Source organism: Rhodamnia argentea, chromosome 8 (assembly GCF_020921035.1).
Source record: "Rhodamnia argentea isolate NSW1041297 chromosome 8, ASM2092103v1, whole genome shotgun sequence".
Taxonomy (NCBI): Eukaryota; Viridiplantae; Streptophyta; class Magnoliopsida; order Myrtales; family Myrtaceae; genus Rhodamnia; species Rhodamnia argentea.
Window position 1 is genome coordinate 11,281,787 of NC_063157.1, and position 20,367 is coordinate 11,302,153.

At 41.6% G+C, this 20,367-nt stretch overlaps 3 protein-coding genes and 1 pseudogene across 4 annotated transcripts; 3 read left to right on the forward strand and 1 right to left on the reverse strand.

The window, feature by feature from the left end:
• Positions 1-1,764: 1,764 nt before the first annotated feature.
• On the forward strand, positions 1,765-3,075 carry LOC115745449 (protein C2-DOMAIN ABA-RELATED 2-like). Of its 2 annotated transcripts, XM_030681004.2 has the most exons (4): positions 1,765-2,029; positions 2,500-2,595; positions 2,691-2,997; positions 3,034-3,075. In XM_030681004.2, exons 1-3 carry the CDS (start codon positions 1,919-1,921, stop codon positions 2,985-2,987), a joined length of 504 nt encoding a protein of 167 aa, XP_030536864.1. In that variant the 5' UTR covers positions 1,765-1,918; the 3' UTR covers positions 2,988-2,997; positions 3,034-3,075. The 2 variants fall into 2 exon arrangements, with proteins under 2 accessions (XP_030536864.1, XP_030536863.1); XM_030681003.2 differs by lacking the exon at positions 3,034-3,075 and having other exon boundaries at positions 2,691-3,009.
• Positions 3,076-3,580: 505 nt separating this feature from the next.
• Positions 3,581-4,748, forward strand: LOC125316276 (annotated as a pseudogene).
• A 2,069-nt stretch (positions 4,749-6,817) lies between these two features.
• LOC115732084 (GDP-L-galactose phosphorylase 1-like) lies at positions 6,818-9,910 on the forward strand. Its single transcript, XM_030662753.2, has 5 exons — positions 6,818-7,089; positions 7,969-8,390; positions 8,484-8,669; positions 8,811-9,071; positions 9,337-9,910. Exons 1-5 carry the CDS (start codon positions 6,951-6,953, stop codon positions 9,682-9,684), a joined length of 1,356 nt encoding a protein of 451 aa, XP_030518613.1. The 5' UTR covers positions 6,818-6,950; the 3' UTR covers positions 9,685-9,910.
• A 3,146-nt stretch (positions 9,911-13,056) lies between these two features.
• On the reverse strand, positions 13,057-13,939 carry LOC115745378 (probable calcium-binding protein CML23). Its single transcript, XM_030680901.2, has one exon. It carries the CDS (start codon positions 13,861-13,863, stop codon positions 13,354-13,356), a length of 510 nt encoding a protein of 169 aa, XP_030536761.2. The 5' UTR covers positions 13,864-13,939; the 3' UTR covers positions 13,057-13,353.
• Positions 13,940-20,367: the final 6,428 nt, after the last annotated feature.

Sequence of the window (20,367 nt, forward strand, 5' to 3'; positions counted from 1 at the left end):
AGCAGTTAACTGCGAAGGCACGTTTAACAACTTGATCCAAACCAGAGATTTTGACTTATCAACATGAATTCTCAACAGATTCGTATCCCCATTCTCTACCCAATATCATATCGTACGTCGTAGCGACCGCTCCAACACTTCAAATCTTCTTGTCCAGATGTCCAATAAGCACATCATGCCACAAACTAATTCACCTGTGGCTCATAAGAAACGTTTACGAGGGAAAGTCGTTATTTTCTAATCTAAATACATCGTTTTCAATCCATGAAACACGTTTTTCGTACATCGATTTAGAGTTTCTTTTTCGAACAAACGAATTCTAAAACATGATTGTCGAGTGTCCTGGCTCAGGCGGCACATTGGTCAACGGTGTTGTATGAAACTTCTGAAAGTGCTTCTAGAAACCTACGGGGCCGTTCGCCCGAAGGCACAGTCTGGTGTCCGCAGCATGGCAGGACGTAGAAGACAAAACAGAAAGTAGCACAGGAAGAGGAAACAAAACAATCTTGCAGCAAAAATAGTCAACGAACCCGCGGAGATCCCAATGAAAGACCCGGAACAGTCCTGCAAAGTGGAGACTGGCAAGCTGTAATAGTCTATTTTCCATTATGTTTCCTAAAATCTCGTACTATTTTAATTTAAAAAAATGAAATTCAACGGGAACAAGAGAAACCATGTCTTCATTCATGACGTTGTTAGGATCTCATATAAAAAAACTATGTCTTCATCGAAGATGTTGTTAGGGTCTCGTACAGGCCTTTATGGCCCTGGCCAGTTCAAATCCGGGTGTTGCCCGATCAAGAAAAAATTCCAAATCTCTTATTTCATATTCGGGTCCATAACCATGGGTTCCAATGTATAGCCAACATAAATGATTTTAGTCATTATAAAAAGAAAATTAATTCTTAAATTCTTTTCACGCTCAAGTCATGTCATCTCTCCGATAGAGGGAATTTTTTTGTTTTTTATGATTTTCTTTTTCAGTATGAAATGAAAGGAAAAGAAGACCTTATGAAAATGGAATATTTTCACATGGAAGTTGTAAAATAGATATTGGACAGTCTAGAAATAGCGATTTGTTGACTAGTACCTGTCAAATCTTGCTCGATAATTTGGTTTGACTTTGTCGCCCGGATAATCCCGACCAGGCCAACCTTCAAAAACGAAACAGTTTCTACATAACCAATCATCCATAATATCAAATAAATCATACATATCAAACTGATGTGATAAATTTACTCACAATTAATTTTTTGGTCATCAAAACCCCAAATCGATACATATGTAACAAATTTACCTTGCTTTCCGTTAGTTTCCATCAAATTGGGTTAAGACCCCAAAAAATATCGAACGGGTACTCTTATGACAAACAGAGGGAAAAAAATCCTAAACCGATACACCCGTCAACTACCATACGCCATCCAATTTAGCAATTTCATGATAATATTTAACGATTAATAGAGGGCACATGTGTACCAGCTTAGGACATTTGAGGTAAATTTATTATGGGTGCATCAATTTGGGATTCTTCTTAGTATCAACCTAATTTACAACCCATGTAATGATTGTTGTTCAATATTTTTTTTTTTTTTTTGGAAAAACTAATAGATGATCAGATTCCGAAAGTTGTCTGCAGGAAATGTGCTTCGTATGAGTAGGACTCCAATTGTCAATTTAGGGGCCCACTCCCTTGACGCGTCCGTTCAATTTATAGAAAAGAAAATTTGAAGAAATGTTGATTTATTTCCCTGACGTGGGGGTTATAAAAGAGCGCCCTGATCAAGCCGGACTTTGCGGTGCCAAGGCCTAGCATCAGCGGAGCATCGAAGGCGGCACCGTCTTCCGCCGTCCGACGAGAACACCCGCACGAATTTCAAGACCCATTTGAACACCAGAATCGTTCGGCGTGCGGGTTCTAATGGAGGATACGTTGGGCCTGCTCAGGATTCACGTCCACAGAGGAATCAACCTCGCCGTCAGAGACCTCAGAAGCAGCGATCCTTACGTTGTTGTGAGGATGGGCAAGCAGGTACTGATGTCTGTGTTCTTTTCCTCCTCCTTTTGGTCCCCTGTTTCGGCGATTTCTCTGTTTTCGGTGCTCTTTGGCTTGTGGGGGATGCTGATCTTTCTGATGTTAGCCGGATCGAGCCAGTCGACAGTACAGTGGTGCTTATTGTGGCTGTTTCGAATTGAACACGGCGATCTTGGGCACAAATGGGGACGGTTGTTGTCATAGATTGAACGATGGCTGTAGTTGCGTTCTTGCCTGAAAAAGAATAAATAGTGCAGGGCAAGAAAGATGACATTAATCGCAATTCTTATCGTAGCCACAGGAAATGTACCGTGCTTTCAATTACCGCTTGATTCGTTCTGCTTTGTTTACTGCTTTTCTTGTCTGAGATGGATGAAGTCAGTGTGGTGTAACTAAGATCAAAGGCCGAGGCCCTCGGTTTCGTTCGCTTGAACTGATGACCCTGCTTTCTGCGTATGTGTTTGCAGACAGTGAAGACTCGCGTTGTGAGGAAGAATCTCAATCCCGAGTGGAACGAGAACTTGACTCTTCTTGTTACTGATCCTGATCTTCCTGTGAAGCTTGTGAGTGACGACTGCTGCAACCGCATCGAATCAGTAGAGTGACAGAGAGGGTTTCCCGCTTCTTCGTAATGACTGCTTGTTTCCGTTCGCCGCAGGAAGTATATGACAGGGACAGATTCAGCCGCGACGACAAAATGGGGGACGCGGAGTTCGATATCAGGCCATTCCTGGAAGCCGTGAGGATGGAGGCGGACCTGGGAGGCCTCGAAGATGGGACCGTGGTCACGAGGATCCCGGCGAACCGGCAGAATTGCCTGTCCGAGGAGAGCTGCATCATGGTGAGCAACGGTGAAGTGGTGCAGAACATGTTCCTCAGGCTCCGCAACGTCGAGTGCGGAGAGATTGAACTCGGGTTGCGCTGGGTTCACGTTCCCTCTCCCAGGGAATTATGAAGCTTCTCTCTCTCTTCTCTCTCTCTCTCTCTCTCTCTCTCTCTCTCTCTCTCTCTCTCTCATGTCCGTTCACGGCACAAGTTTCTTTTCGCTCTCAGACAATTTTGCAGGATTTGAAGCTATTAGAACAGAGGTGTTAGACTGGATTAACTAAATCTCGACTCATTCTATTGCTAACCCATTCAATGGCCGAGCCGCTCTAAAAGCATATGGTGGTAGGGATTAGGAGCACAAATACAACGAAATAGAAAGTAAAGACGAGAAAAATAATTCGAGATACAAGGTTTATCTTGATTCACCCTTCAATTAAGGCTACGTCCATCAAAAAATTGCACTATAATCAGCAATTCCTAGCTCTCTATTATAACTTTTAGGAAAAATTTCAAAAAAGGCTTGGAGTGGCCTCGTTTTCTCAAAAAAGGGCCTAGAGTAAATATCGTTTCAAATAAGGGCCTAAAGTGCTCAAATCATTTCAAATAAGGGCCTAACCGAAGGATAATTTTGTCTTTTAAATTTCTGGCCTTTTCTTTTCTGTTTTTCTTTTTTTCTCCTCCCCTTCCCTCGCCTCCCGTTCATCATCTCTTCTGACTTGAATGCACGGTGGTCTTCGTCTTCCATCTACCGACGCACTCGGGGAAAGAGAGAGAGAGAGACCAAGGGTTGGGTCGTTCCTTCATTTCTTTCCCTCGCGACGAATGGATTGATCGGAAGTGAGGCTTTGAGCCGGTCTTGCGAAGGGATTTCGTTGGGTGTTTCCGAATGGTGGAGAGATTTTGTGGACCAGCGATAAAGAAACCGTAAAAACGAGGCGTTCCGATGGTGACCAATAACAATAACTCATCGGAGATGCCGGAAGAGCCGAGCATCGACACCGACAAAACTCAACTACGAGATCTTCTCAATCCTTGAGAGCAAGTTCCTCTTCGGCTACGACAACCCCAAGCTCTGGGTCCCCAAGCAAATGAACCCAAAAACCACCCACCGACGCCGATGCGGACAATAACAACCCCTCCGCCATCAAGAACCAGCGAGGCAAAATCTGCATCCTTGCCGTTGATTGCGGCGGCATGCGGGGCATGCTCCCCGGCAAAGCCCTCGCCTATCCGGAGCACACCCTCAAGTCGAAGTTCGACAACCCGACGCCTAACATCGTTGACTACTTCGACGTCGCCGTGGGCAATGATGTAGGTGGCATCCTTACCACCACGCTCTTCGCCACAAAGGACCACACCCGCCCGATTTTCCGGGAAAACGACATGTGGAAGTTTCTCGCCGACCACGGCCGGAAGTTCTATCGCTCACGGCCCGTCTCCGGCTCGGGCGGGTTCCCGCGGGGGGCTCCGCTCCACGTCGTCGGCGACGGCCGAACCGGAGAGGCTCGTGAGGGAGTCCTTCCGCGACGGGCGGGAAGGGAGCCGACGCCGAGGGACACGCCGAAGCCGGTTACGGTGCCGTGCTACGACTTGACAAGCTCGGCACCACTCCTGTTCTCGCGTGCGGACGCGTTGGAAATGGACAGGTTCGACCGACTTCCGGCTCTGGGAGGTGTGCCGAGCCACGTCGCCAGAGCCTAGCGTCCGGGAGCGTGTGCAGATGCGGTCGATGGACGGGCGGACGCGGTGCGTGGTGGTGGGAGGGACGTTGGCGATGAGCAACCTCGTGGCGGCAACGATCACGCATGTGCTGCACAACAAGTGGGAGTTCCCGTTGGTGCGAGGGATGGAGGACCTGTCGAAGAAAACGTGCTGGAGGAGACGATGAACAGGGGAGGGGAGGGGAGGAGAACAAAAAAGAAAATAGAAAAGAAAAGGCTAAAAGATTAAAAGACAAAAATGTCCTTCAATTAGGCCTCTATTTGAAACGATTAAAGCACTTCGGGCCTTTATTTGAAACGATGTTCACTCTAGGCCCTTATTTGAGAAAATGAGACCACTTCGGGCCCTTTTTTGAAATTTTCCCTAACTTTTAATTACAAAAGAAATGAAATTATATATATAAGCAGTTATCCATTAATCTAAATACAAACTATTAATAAAATACTTATTCAAACTATAAAAATCATCTAACTATTCGAGACGCTGTTCCGGTGAGCCGGTGAGTAGGCAGAAAGTTAAAGGGATTCTCATACCTTCTTGTCGATGAGAAATATAAACCACATCTCGAAGCAATTACACTACAGACAATACATCTTTAGATATTACTTCTTCTTCTTGAGACCAGCACACCCTCGTTAATGTGGGCATTAGTGAGAATCATGCTCAATTATCAAAATGCAGCACTTCACTAAAACTTATTTCTACGATAACTTAGCCTGAAAACGTGGACAGCTCAGTGTTCCCTCCTCCTGACCTCTGCGCACCATGGCTCTTGCCGCCGTCCTACACTTATTCCTCCGCGGCCGGCCGGCTCCTCACTACTACTGTGAACCCCTCTCTCATTCCGTTCGTGATAAGCTTAGTCCGCTTTCCTTTTGGTTCACGCATGTCACCGTCCAATGTGCTGCTCCGGGGTGGCTCGCCGGAGCAAGTGACACCAGCGCTGCCGCGCACAAGGGCAACTTCTTGGCGACTCCAATGGGATTGGGCCTTTCAAGAGCAATGGGCCTACGTAGCATGTGTTTGCATCTGTTGTCCTTAATTTTTCACCTTGGGGCTGTGGTCCAAGCCTCAGGAGTCACAGGCTCATGGCCGGCAGCCCAATATTTTAATATTATTTTAATTTTTTTTAATTTTATCTTTATCTTTTTTTTCTCTTATTTTCTTCCTCCCTCCCGTCTTCTTCCTCTAGCCAATCACCAATGCTCCTCGACTGGCCAAAGGACAGCCGCCTCGGCCTCGTTGTAGCCGGGCGAGGCCGAGCCTCATAGTGGCCGAGCGAGGGTTAGCTTGCTAGCCCGGATCCGGGCGAGGATAGCCGAGCCGGCCCCGCGACGGCAAGGTCGAGCCTCGCCTGCCAAGATCCGGGCAAGGCTCAGCCTCCTCGGCCCCTAGCGAGTCCTGTCGTTCCTCCGAAGAAGAGGGAAGGGACAGGAAAGGAAAAAAAAAGGAAAAGAGAAAATTTAATAAAATTTAAAATAATATTAAAATTTAGGTGACCGGCCGGCTAGGGTCCACGTCAGCGCTGGAAGGCCAAAGTTTTTTGGGTGGACTAAATTGACACAATTACAAAAGGTTTAGGATTGAATCGGCCAAAAAAAAGTTTATGATTGAATTGACACAATTGCAATAAATTTAAACTATGATAACTCTCAATTGTCTAGCAAACACAGCCCTTTTGGATCATTCCTTCAAATGAATCTGCTATCACATTCGAGTAACGGGGCTCCTAAATACAACCCACGCGGTAGGCTCCTCTTTTTCGAACTTTGTTGTCAGTTCTCACCGCCAATATTCGAAATAAGACTTTGATGAGCCAAATTTGACAGGGTTAAAAATGCATTTGAACAAGTTATTTGATCGTGTGGACCCCACTTTTCGTTCATGTGATCTGAGCCATCACATTTACTGCCCTTATGTGCTCCGATGCAGCTAATAATTTTATCTGGGATTGATCACCTCTACGGCGTAGCCCGGAATGGAGCGGCACGATCTTCTTGGAAAAAAAAGTCAAAGCCTTTCTCAGCCGTTGGATGCGAATGGGATCCGAGGGGTCCACATTCCCTTTTGACTTCCAATGATCCACGTCTCGTTCTCGACCCTTCAACTCGGAAAAGTGTCTCGCTTCGCCAACCTATAGCTATAAATACAGATTTTGCCGCCTCAAGAAAGAGGGAGAAGCAGAATCGCCGGAAGGAATCTAGAGAAATACGGGTCTCGTGACGGACGGAGAACTCCCGACGAGAACTCTCACCGGATTCCCCGCGGCAAAGACAAAAACAACCAGAGCGAAAACCGACTGCGATCCCTTCCGCCGCCGGCGGATCCCGGGGACACCCTTTTTGCTGCAACAGAAACGTTAAAAAAGATGTTGACGATCAAGAGGGTGGCGACGGTTGTGTCGAATTACCAGGAGGAGGGTGGCGAGAAGGATAATGTTGCTGTTGCAGTCGGAGGGGAAGCCAAGGGATGCGGTCGTAATTGCCTCGGAAAGTGCTGTTTGGCCGGTACGTCCCCTGTGATCATACGCTTCTTTTTCTTGTTCTCTTTCGGTGTATAAGAATTATAACTCACTGTCGCCGATAGTCTGCGGCTTAGTCGTATGTTCGAACGCGACTGGATTGTTGTCGTTGGGTTCGGATGATATCAAACTTTTCTCGTTTTATGCGGATATCAGAAGATTGTTTGATTTGGATGTCTCTTTTATGCGACAAAGAGCTACTTAGAGACTATAGGGTACATTAGCTTGGAGAAGCTCATCCTATTTTTGTTCTGTCACATGTTTCGTGGCATATTTCTTTGATGTTCTGATTGTTCGACAGCCGTGGGTAGTTTTCTCGCCGGAAAAGATTCCTGGGTCGGTTCTTAGGCTTTGCAGAAGGGACAGGAAATTGCGCATTTTGTTTGGCTTTCTTTGCTTCCTGGCGAAGTTATGACTGTTAGGTTTTGAGCTTTTGATTCCTGGTGTATAAAGCTAACTGTGAAATTGCGATAAACCGAAGTCGACCATCTTCTTTTGTCGCCATATTGTGTGCTGGAAGCTAAAGTCTTGATTAAGCTTCAAGTTGTATGGAGGTTTTCTGATCCTTATCTTATGGGAGTGATGCACATTTTACATAGGAGCGGCCAGCGGCTTTTCTTGATTTTCAATCATTCCCCACTGCCTGGAGAAGTGACATTATAGCGTCAAGGATAAAAGATTACAGAAAAATAATGGCTGTCCTCGTACCAGAGAGGATCGAAAAGCAGCAGTAAATTCAATAATAGACATATATGTGTGAATATGAGATGCATTGCGTGTGGTGAGAGGGGAGATGATGTGGATGTTTGGTTCAAGTTTTCTAATGTCGGCATTAGCTGGTACCTGATTTAGCTGCTAATTGCAGCATCAGACCTTCCTCTGTACACATTCAAGGTACCCGGAGAAGATTGCGCTGAAGAATCCGTCCTTTCCCTGAAACCACCTCAGATGTCTTTCCTGCTTAATCTCTTACTTGGACAGTGGGATGATCGGATGAATCGAGGTCTGTTTCGCTACGACGTAACTTCGTGCAAGAAAAAGGTTATTCCTGGCGACAATGGCTTCATTGCGCAGCTGAACGAGGGGCGCCACCTCAAAAAGCGCCCGACTGAGTTCCGAGTGGATCGAGTTCTCCAGGATTTCGATGGGAAGAAGTTCAATTTCACCAAAGTTGGCCAAGAGGAAGTGCTTTTTATGTTCGAACAGAGTGATGACTGCTACAGCCACTTCTTCCCCAGTGCCCCCGCCATTTTCAAGCCTACTTCTCCTAATGTTGTGGCAATCAACGTAAGTTCATTGCTTCTTTAACACTAAACATTATGCAGGTCTTAATTGATGTCCACTGATTGCTGACGGTCTAAGTTGGTTAAACTTCTTCAGGTAAGCCCGATTGAGTATGGGCATGTTCTCCTTATACCCCGTGTTCTCGACTGCTTGCCTCAGAGGATCGACCGGGCAAGCTTCTTTCTGGCTCTGTCTTTGGCTAGAGAGGCAGCAAATTCTTTCTTCAGAGTGGGTTACAACAGTCTAGGCGCATTCGCCACCATTAACCATCTTCACTTCCAGGTGACCTTAATTGAACACACTTCAATCCATGATTTGGCCGGCCGATTGAGCTACTTTTCTTTTCCATGGAAGGAAATTCTGACCTTTCTTTTTTCACCAAATAGGCGTTAATTACTTAAGCCGTTTATCTTGTTCTTACAGGCGTATTATCTGGCTTCTCCGTTCCCGGTTGAAAAGGTTCCTACTCTGAGAGTAATGACTTCCGCGAGCATGCAGAGAAATGGAGTAGTTGTCTCACAACTCCTGAAATTCCCAGTCCGTTCAGTCGTGTTCGAGGGTGGGCATACTCTACAGGATCTGTCCGATGCGGTTGCTAATTCCTGCATACGCCTTCAGCGCAACAACATCCCTTTCAATGTACTGATCGCTGATTGCGGCAAAAGAGTGTTTCTATTTCCACAGGTAAGCTTTCATTTTCTTGCTTTCCTGACAGATTGACGGTTTAATGTCAAAGAACCAGGTCTCACACTGGAAGTGAATTTTGAGTCAAGAGTTGTGTTTTAGGAGCAAGTAAGAAAATGTTTCTAATTCTTTCTAAGGATACAATTGATGCTCTCTGTAGTTATTCTCGGTAAATTCTGGTGGTCACCACAGCACAATGTTGTGTATTTTCATCATAAGTTTTTAATGATCACGCATCTGATTGTGCTCTGTGTCAATGGGTCAGTGTTACGCAGAGAAGCAAGCTCGGGGAGAAGTGAGCCAAGAACTTTTGCAAACTCAAGTAAATCCCGCCGTCTGGGAGATCGGCGGACACATAGTGTTGAAGCGACGCGAGGACTTTGAAAATGCATCGGAGGACTATGCATGGAGACTCCTTGCGGAGGTTTCCCTATCGAAGGAGAGCTTCCAAGAAGTAAAGGCTCATATCTCGGAAGCGGCAGGCTTGCACGAGATATCAGATACTGCGGCGCATAACTTGCATCAGAAGGAAGGACCTGTGTCCACATCTTCTGCTCCTACAGCCACCACGCATTTGCATCAGGACTGTCTGGTTGTGAAAGGCGGGGCATAGTTCTTGCAGCGGTATGCGCAGTGAGTAGCTCCTGACCAGAGCACAGGGAACTAACTAAAGGCGGATAGTCCGGACAAGCTGTCCAGGACAAGATTCTGCATCTTACGTTGCTTCGTTTGGATACTTTGTCGGTTTCCCGCAGCGAGGAATGAGGTTCGGTAGATTCACCGCACCTCGGGGCAGTTCATGTTCTTCACGGGGCAGTGTAGCTTGGAGCGACCGTCCGGAAGATTGAATTTTGACAGCGAAATAGTTTCTGACTTTACCATTACTACTAGGAACAGGGCTTCTATACTTATCGGCAACAATTGCCACTGCAGTTCCTACAGGCTTTCTTTGGGCTGTGTTCTGAGCTGCTTCAGTATGTATATCGTGTACTAACTATGAAATTCTTTGGACAATCCTCATGCCATTCAAGTGAATCTATGGTCTTTCGCACATTGAATCGTTTCTTCATCTTTCCATAATTTGGAACGATGTCGATTAGTTTCGAGAATCGATATTTTACTGTAATGAAGTGGGAAGCAATTTTTCTATTTCTATTCCCTAGACGAATTTCTGAGCAAAGGCACACGTTCGATAACAATACAAAATTTCTACTCCTGGGATAGAAATTCATTTAATAACCAGAATAAAATTTTTATAGTAGCCAGCCACTTGGCCTCGATTGCGGACAGTGATCGGCGACCGGCGGATGGCGAAGGGCAAATAGGAGCCCGGGACTGGGGACCAACGGTCGGTGGCAAAGACTCGAGAGAGATGACCAGCCGTCGGCCAATGGCGATCAATGGCAGGGACGCAAGAGAGAGAGAGTGTGTGTGAGTAATGAAAAGAATTTTTATTTCTGTTTATGTTTCAAAAATAGAAAAGTAAAAAAAAATTATTTTTTATTTCTATTCTAAATCTATTTCTAAGTAAAAAAATTTGTCTAAAAAATAATAAAATGTAATTTCGGTTTCAAACGAATTTCTATTCCAAATCTGTTTTTCAAAAAAAAAAAGATAAAAAATTAACTAAATAGAATTGTCATCATGCGTATCCAAATACTTGAAAGCAGGGTAGAACTGTAGAAGTACGATTGGAAATCTATGGACTAAGCCAACTTGGATGTATAGATACATCTGTCATCGGTACAATTCGAAAGGTCAGGGTTAGCATTTCGATTCTCGAACCGATTTAACTGGGGAGGATATTTACAGAATATACCCGGTTGCCAATAATAGACCTATTTGAAACTTGTGGTGGTTGTAGGATAATGAAAATGACGCACGATCGATCCTTCGATAATAAACTACACGGGCAACTTACAATCTCCACCGATTGTTATTCTGAGACTCCATTAGATGAGAAAAAAAAAATGTTTCAAAAAAAAATTAAATTAGTTATTCGTCTCGTTTGAAATATTTAGTCAATGAAAAATATTCTTATTATTGAATAATTTATTGAATAATTTATGTCTAAATACTTTCTTGTCATATATCTTGTGATTCGCCTTTCTCCATGCGATGAAGGAATAGAAACAGAGCCCTGTTGTAAACTAGAGAGACTCAATCGCTAGAAATTGGTATGAAAACCCTAACGCCCATAAATAAAGCCCATCATTATTAATCCGGACAGTTTTACCGTTCCATTGATATTATAAAAAAAAATTGACGGATCTTTTTCCCTGTTGATAGATTCCCGCAATATTTTTTTTTCTGGTTCTATCCTGTCCTAGTCTACTATACAAGTCATACCGTGTACGTTATATGCCGCGTGCGAGTTGATAAATAGAAAAGGTTGATAGGTATAAAAAGCTATTGATGAAAAAAATTAGGGGTGACCTAATTTCTCAATGAGTTATTGATATGTTATAGACATTTTGAAGAAATTACCGACTCTTTTTCGAAGTATGAAAATTTCCAAATTTTCTTATATCCGACAAAACTATTGGGAAAATCCGTGAAGACGATAGACGCCAACTTTCCTTGTTTTGAGTTACTCATAGGCGACAGAGCACGAAAATCCAGAGGCAATAAATTGTCGAGTTGGTCGCCTTAGCGTCGACCATAGGTCACAAATTCTTAAGTTTTTCGCCTTAGATCATACCTGAAAATGACAAAATCAGAGTTATGGTCGTCTTGAGTCGAACTTAAGACACAAAATTCATGCTTTGCCGCAATGAATTCAATCAAAAGTGGGACAATTTTGAACTTTGGGCGCCAAACATGAACTTTCGTCATCTTAGATTAGATTTAGAGCAATAAAATCATGGTTTTTCATGTTGTGGCTGAGCTTTTGTCATAGCAGTCATCATGGCCAAACTCGTCTCCGACCCATCGTCTCTCTCTCTCTCTCTCTCTCTCTCTCTCTCTCTGTATGTCGTGCTTGAGCACAACTAGATCCCGAGCTTGAGGTCTCGATGTCGCGCTTGAGTACTAACTCACCGTGAGGACCCAGCTCGCTGTCAATGGAGGCGGAGCTCGATCGAACTGTCAAGCAACTGTTTCGATCAGAGCTGAAGAGCAGGAAGAGAGTGTGAGAGAGAGAGACCGCTGCATCTTCGGGCCAAGGACATTCAAGTGTGGCAAGCAATGGCAAGCGACAAGATCAACAGCAACTTTGGGCAACGTCGTCAGTCAGAACCACCGCCGCGGGCGGCCTGGCCAAAAAGGTTCAAAGTGGCACCCCCCACTGGCGATCCATCTTCTGTTTCATCTCGCTCTCTTGGTCCTCTCCAGCCCCCACCACCACCGGCTCGCAAACTCACAAGGCAAAACTTTCCAACATAGCTACTAGAAGAGGAGGAAGAAAGATGGATCGTCGTGTGTTCTTGAGGAGGCTCGTCTAGGAATTGGATACTGTTCTTGAGCCCATCATTATTGAGCTTTGCTTCATTAACTTCATCTCGAATTATATTTTATTGAAAAATACTTCCCTAACAATCTTGTCAGTTATTTCTGATCATACATCCACATACCATCACCGCATGTTTTGCATAAAGTACTCATTAATTGAAAAATCATGAAATCAGAAATAATGATAGTAAGTAGCGGCTTCCTTTTTTATTAGAGGTCAATCCCCCAATTTTGCCATCTCTACATCGGTCATTAAGCGGGAAAGAGGCGTCACAAATTAAATAGACTTCTTGATTAACACGTATCACTAGAAATAATTACCATGCAAATTGGATAAATGCTCACTTGAACAGAAAGTAAACTTTTGGGGACCGGTATCCATATCGATCTCTTGCTTTTATGATTGATAACGCTAAACATAAATTTCAAAGATATCCCTTATCATTAATTCTATCCGAAAAATGAAATAGAATTTTGAATACCTTCTATATTCTTTGATTGGTCCTATCTATCCTAAAAAGTTCGGAAAGATTAATAAAAAAATCTCCTATGATCTCCTTCGCGTCGGTTATTCCACCATGTACAATACCTACCATGAAGTCTTATGTTCACACTCCCCTCCGAACATCAAGACAAATTTTTTGTGAGCCCCAAAGTACAATCCCTAATCAAAGTCAAAACAATAAACACTGTTCACATCAAAACCTACTTACCAACCACAGGAGATTTTGTGAATATTCTCTCCCACAAAATAGTCAATCGCTAAAGGACGGCTTGAAAAAGAGAGAGCACAAAACGAGTTTTACTCCACGTCCATGGATTCAAGTCACCGTCACTTGTTCGAATCAGAAGGGCTTGACCTTGTCATCATGGCCTTGAACTCCTCGAAATCGACCTCGCCGTCTCCGTCCCTGTCCACAGAGCCGACCATCCTCCGGCAATCACTCAGCGAGCACTTCTCCCCGAGCTTCGCCATCACCGTGTGAAGCTCCTTCGCCGAGATCCGCCCGTTCTTGTCCAGGTCGTAAATGTCGAACACCTCCTTGATCTCCCGCTGCTCGTCCTCGCTGCCCGCGCTCGGCCCCCTCGCGAAGAACTCGGCGAACTCGTCGGGGTCGATGAAGCCGTCCCCGTCCCTGTCGATCTCCGACAGCATGCACCTCGCCTCCTTGGGGGTTGCCGCGGTCTGGCCGAGCGCGCTCAGGACTTGCCTCAGCTCGTCGTAGGAGATTTTGCCGTCGCCGTTCACGTCGTACTTGTTAAAGATCAGCCTCACCTCATCCATGGTGCCCAGAGAACACCTCGGCTTCGGAATTGAACTTGAGCCCTCGCTTTTGGCCATTGTCGAGAAGAGAGAGCGTTGCTTCTTTTGCAAATTTTTTTTTTCCTCTGTGTGCCGCGTTCTATATATAGGAGGAAGATGACTCGTGTTGAGGAGACTTTTAAACCTAGTCAAAGTCGTATTATCTTGTATCTAAATCTGATCATGACAACAAAGAGCGATGGGATAAATATCTTTTGAAATCCTCGGCGCTAAAAGTCTTATTCTCCTTCCGATCTAAGTTTAACATCGCAATAAAAAGCGATGAGATAAATATGTTTTCGAAAAAAACATTCTGTTTTCGTCACTCTACTTTCAAGCATTTTTCAATCAAGTCTATGCACTTTTAAAGTCGATCATGACAAAGAAGAGCGATACGATAAAATATCTGAAAGGTTTTATTCTTTCGTGAGCCTACTTTCACGTTTTTTAATCAAATGTTTGTACTTTCAATGTATCTAATCAAATCATTCTACTCCGATAAATTTTCTAATCAAATCCACCCGACGCCAAAGTCAGCCAAGGCCGCTCAAAGGACTTCACAGGGTGACTTGGATTTAAAAATTTCCAGCGTGTGCGACACACGGGGCTCAATTTTACCTGCAGTATACCCCACCAGTCGCCTACATTTGCTAAAATTTTTTCACGTACTTCGACAAGAGCATCAGCATATTTTATCCACATCAAATTTGGACGTGGTCCGACGTCAATTAGACTTCGGTTAAATTTGGTGACGGAGAAACTTGATCAGAAAATTCGTGAGTGAAAATGTTTTAATTAGACAAATTAACCGAATAAAGACTTAATTAGGGAAAAAAGAGAGAGGTGAAAGTATAAGGACGAAAGACAGAACCACGTGCATTCGTATTCAATGGGACATGGGTTCATTTGGCAAACAACGGAACTTGAGTGGATTTGGCACATTGATTTAGGAACGTTCCCTATTTCTCTTCTCAGCGACCAAAGAGTCAACGACACTTCTAGCAGATCAATTCAAGAATAAAGTTTTCGTACATATATCTCCTTTTAAAAAGAAACTAGGAACAAGTGCACTGAAAATCTTTAAAATTGTTATAAAAGTGCTGAAGGTGCAATAAGTCTTGAAACTTGTCACGAAGTTGCGATCGAGTCCTAAAACTTTCAAAAAGTGCAACTACTTGATTTCACAAATTTGACAAGTTTTAGAATTGGATTAAAATTTTTAAAAGTTTTAGAGCTCAATTGCACTTTCATGATAAGTTTTAGGACTTCTAATACATTAATCCCAAGAAATTATTAGCTACTCGTTTATCTTTCCAATTATCTATTGGTTAAAGGGTACTTAACTTAAGGACCCTTAACTCTAGATTTATGTTATGTTTCTTTCAATTAATATATTGTTAATCCAAAAAGAATTGGACAAGAAAGATGAAACCGTAAAGTAACTGACAAAAGTTCGGTAGTTGAGGTTGGATTTGAATTTTTTTGTCTAATTTTTTCATAGCACTGCCTTGTGATTGGACGATCTCCTCGGGCTTTTGTTCTGGGATAGATTTTTTTTAAAATTGATGTTGGAAGTTGGGAACGCACGAAAAATTTCCAACGTAAGACTCCCGATAACGGCGATCGTTGATTGGTCTACGCAAGGGCGAAAGCGCGTAAACCCTAAGTAGAGCAAACCATGTTGAAGATGGTCTGAAAGCGACACGACCGTAATTGCCTTGCCATTTCTTGATTTTGATTTTTGAGTAAAGCAGCGACGCAATTTACGCTCGTTGGATAGAAACTTCTGCATTTGGCCTGATGAGGGCATTTGAAAAATATGTGTGTTTACATCACAATTTGGACACAAGCAAAGATGCGGTCGAGTCAGCGCTCTTTGCATTTTGAATTGCCATTAACTATTGTGAAATCGACGCCATAGATGTTTGAACGAGGACCGCACGCGATGGACCGGTTGGGTCCGTACGAAAATTCCATATACGATCAGGAAGATGGATTTAGATAGCTCCTGTCTGAGTGTGAAGTTTGATAATTCTTGTTAATTAGTTCATGTAAGGAAAGAAAATTATGTGTCATGGCGATCGGATAGCGTCGATGAGTACTGCTAGGTATAGTAAGACTAGTGTACTCAGTTCATGTATCAATAGCCCAGTTGGTTGCAAGGATGGAATAAGATGGTAATATGCTATTACGTTATAATGTAATGGAGGTGTAATAACTATTATGCTGTTTGGTTCGAGTAATATAATATGCATTACATTGTTTGGTTCCTTGAATAGCGTATGGGATAAGGGTGGTTTTGCATCGGAATTCCTAAACTCAGATAGATAATATTGTAATAATAATTTTAATGGTCAGTTACGAATTTAATACCCCATAAACATTATCAGATAATGTAAGTTACTACACATAACATGTGATTATCTTAAAACAAAAATTAGTAATTGAGTTATTTATTATATAAAGTACAACATAATAGTCAATTACAAAAAAACAATGTCGTTTAATATATCCGACAATAAGCAACTAATATTATGTTAATCATTACATATGAATATCTTTCAATAAAATAGTTACTTATTATCAAGTTAGCATAATTTTTTTTATTTGACCAAAAAAAAAAAGTTCGCATAATTTTTGGAAATGAAGCCAACTTAACTGACCGTGTGCTCTACTATGATTATGACTAACTATATTATAAATAATGTGATTATATCAAAACAATCATAAATGTTGCCATTATGATACAATAACATAAAAAAAATTAGTTATAACTAATATAGATTTAAATATAGTCTAACCCTGGTAGAGTGAGTTGACCCAAAAAAAAAAAAAGGCAGTGATCTTTTAGGCTGGCATAATAGGGACTACACTTTGATGGCTATCATGGCAAGCATACATTATAATCGAGCAATATAACCAAAAAAAAAATGTGTAACGTAATAGTCATTTTTGCGACCAAAGATATCATAAGTGATCTGGAAAACTATTGATAGGTCTTCAAACAAATGGATTACACTCAAAAGTCCAATAAAAATATGTAGCATCAGTAAGACACTAACCTTGCTTAAGGCATCCTTTTATTGTCGAATCGGTGCACCACAGGGTTAGAAGTCGAGGTCCCACAAGTTACTAGGGGAGTAACAAGAAAAACGGGAAAGTCCCACTTAGATTCGCTCTTTTAAATCAAGTCAATCATATTTCAAGAATCGGTGCGATCTACAATGAGCCCACTAAAAAAAAAATATAACTTCTCTTAAGCATAATGGCCGATTACATCCTCTTCACCACCTGTATGACAGCCAATAAGAATCTTTTACAAGGAAAAATAGAGCGACAACGATGTTAAGGAAGAGGGCTTACAATGAATGGATCAAAGGAGAGATTGCTAAAAGCCTCAATGCTTGGTGCGAGTCTCCAGGTCTATAGCCCGAAAATGAATCTCAATCCTGATGCATTTGTCTCCTTTTAATTTTTCCCGTTTTCCTTGTAAGGAATTGACCTAAACAGACCAGGTTCGATCTTCAAATATTTATTGCCGTATGCATTCCGTGATTTTTGTGATATCATTGAGATGTTAGTATTCAATGCCCATTTGATTGTATAATCCCAATTTCGTGCTCTTGCAAATGCTAGTATCCTCAATTTAATTAGACTGTTTTCTGCTGATTCGGTGTTCTTTTCTGCCTTCCATTATGGTTTTATATATACACAAATCAGCCCAAACACAATGAGATGCACAAGAAACTCGATCTCAACCGCTACCTACATAAAAACGAAAGGTAAACTCGTGAGGTCATACAAAATACAACAAGGGTCCATTTATTTCGGCAAAAATTCACATTTGGAAAATATTGTCCCAAAAACGATGACTTATATCAACTAGAAAAATGTATAAACGAAAACATTTTCATTGTCCACAAAAAAGTATATATATAAATTACTGTCAATAATAAAAATATTTTTTGTTGGCTAATCATTGTTTATAAATTATTGTCGATAACGAAAATATCTTTGTTGGCTAATTATTCCAAGCAATATAACCAAGCATTTTCAAGAAAATGATCTCCAAAGTTGTTCATTCTTCGCAAAACAAACGGGCTTTAGGTGATAACACGGATAAAAACCACAAGCCGACCTGTCGCTTGATTAATGGTCATTTTTTTGGAATACCCGAGAACGCCCGAGTTCATGACCTATGTAAATTTACATATGGTCACAGATTTTCATTTTAAAAAGTTCTAGTGTGAAGAAAAGCACCCCACTGGCTATATCTTCTTTCACGTAAATCCAAAGAAACATAATAAGTGACATCACGGATGGAAAGCAAGCACAACATGGTACGTACCGGTACTAGGAAACACCCGTGAAAGTGGGAAAGCTGTGGTTACCTTTTTCTCATGGTCACGCACGGCACGCAACAACCAGCAGTCCTCTTGGATTAAATGGTATACGAGGACCGCGGGTTTGGCCAACCAAATTTAAAGTTTGGTTGCCTACTCAATGCACGACGGTTGTCTTTGAGTATTTATGAAGTTTAAAAATTTAGGGTTGAGCAATTTGGTCGGTTCGACCCGGGGTCAAATCGATTTTTAACTTGTTTGAAAGAAGAGATAGATGTATTCGAGATGTGTTATGAACTTTGAAAATCTAGGAAATAGATCAATGCCTTGATTTCTATGTCATAGATTATTCACATGATATATTTTCACCAAATAATAGTTATATTACTTGAAGTTTCTCTTCCTAAACACCATTTTTTTTTTTTTTGGGTCGGGACTACCCATCTCGAAACCAATCAACCGAAAAAAAGAAAGTTCACACAGAGTTTGTGTCTATTATTCTTAGTAGAGTCATTCTTGTGGCGACAAAATACCGAGCTTGAATCGGATGGTATGTGCCCGATTCATCACAATGGTTAGATCATATGTTTTCCTCCTAAGTTCCCTACCGTAAAGTGCGACGCAATAATCCTCTTCCTTTTGCTGTTTTCTTTTTTCTTATGTAAAATTTTCATGGATTTACATATAAAAGTACTAGAATGTAAGATTGATTTAAATTAACTTTGATTTTACTCAACTTTGACTAGTTTGTGCATGTTGCACATACATTCGTCAGGATATTCCAAATAGGGATCAAAGAGACGTAAAATCTTGAAGGAAAAAGAAAAGTAATTAAGCCCACGCAGAAGGATTGTTAGAGGAAAATTTATCAAAAAAGTCATAAATCTATTATACTTTTGCCAATTCATTTCTAAACCTCTTAATTTTTCCAATTCAGTCTTGAACATTTTACATTTGTATAATTTAATCTTAAATCTTTTTGTGTCAATTCAGTCTTAAGCCTTTTGCATTTGTGTCAATTCAATCCATTTAATCAACTTTGGTCGGCCAGCACTAATTTGGATTTTTAATGACATTTTAATATTTTTTTCTAATTTTTTTACTTTCTTTATTTCTTTTCTTTCTTTTCCTTTTTTTTTCCCTTTCTTCTTCCTCTAGCCGATCGTTGCCAAGGTCGAACTCGCAAGTCTCGGGTGAAGCTCGCCCAAACCAGCATTGGGCGAGGCTAACCTCGTCAACACTAGCCTCTCACCGATCACACCAAAGAACCTACTGGAGGAAGAAGAAAGGAAAAAAAAGAAAAATAGCAATTTTTTAAAAATATTTACTAAAAATTATTCACATTAAAGCCAGTCAGCCAAAGTTGATCGGATTGACCGAATTGACACAATTGCAAAAGTTTAGGACTAAATTGGCACAAAAAAAGGTTTAGGATTAAATCCGCACAAGTGCAAAAGATTTAGGATTAAAATTGAAAAAATTAGAATGTTTAGAATTGAATTAATAAAAGTGCAATAGATTCATGAGTTTTTTTTACAATTTCCCCAATTGTTACATATCTTTAACTTGGGGTGAAGGGAAAGTAGAAAAAAGTTAGACTCATAAGATCCATTTGTTCAAAGAACAAGAAAATGAATAATTTGAAAAATAATTTTTGTAAAGTGATTGCTTGTATCGCTTGAAATAATTAAGCAATAAATAACATTATCTTATCAATATATGTCTAAATAATTTCGTGGACAGTGAAAAAAAAATTTGTTCATTCATTTTTGTAAGTGATTTAAGCGATCAATTTTTGAAAAATAATTTTCAAATCATTCATTTTTCATAGAATAAACGTATCCGTTCGTCATTTTGTTTTTTCCCAAAAAGAATTGACATGTTCATATGGATTACAGAGCCCTTGACAATATATATACTTGACATTTTCAAGTACCAGTGGATGGTCACGTGCGTTGCACGTGGAGTCACGTCTCGTTTTACATCACTGTCCTTTTGGAAGCAAATTGAACACGCTTCGTAACCGAATGGTCGAGTACGATGAAAGAGTGCAACTTCTCCGCACTAATAAAAGAAACTGTGGATGAAATGTACAATTTACCAATTAATTTTCAAACGCGTCAGTCTACAACAGTGAAAGCTCTACTGCACAAAGAATGAACAAGGCATAAATTGACTTCAGATAATATAGCTCGTGGAT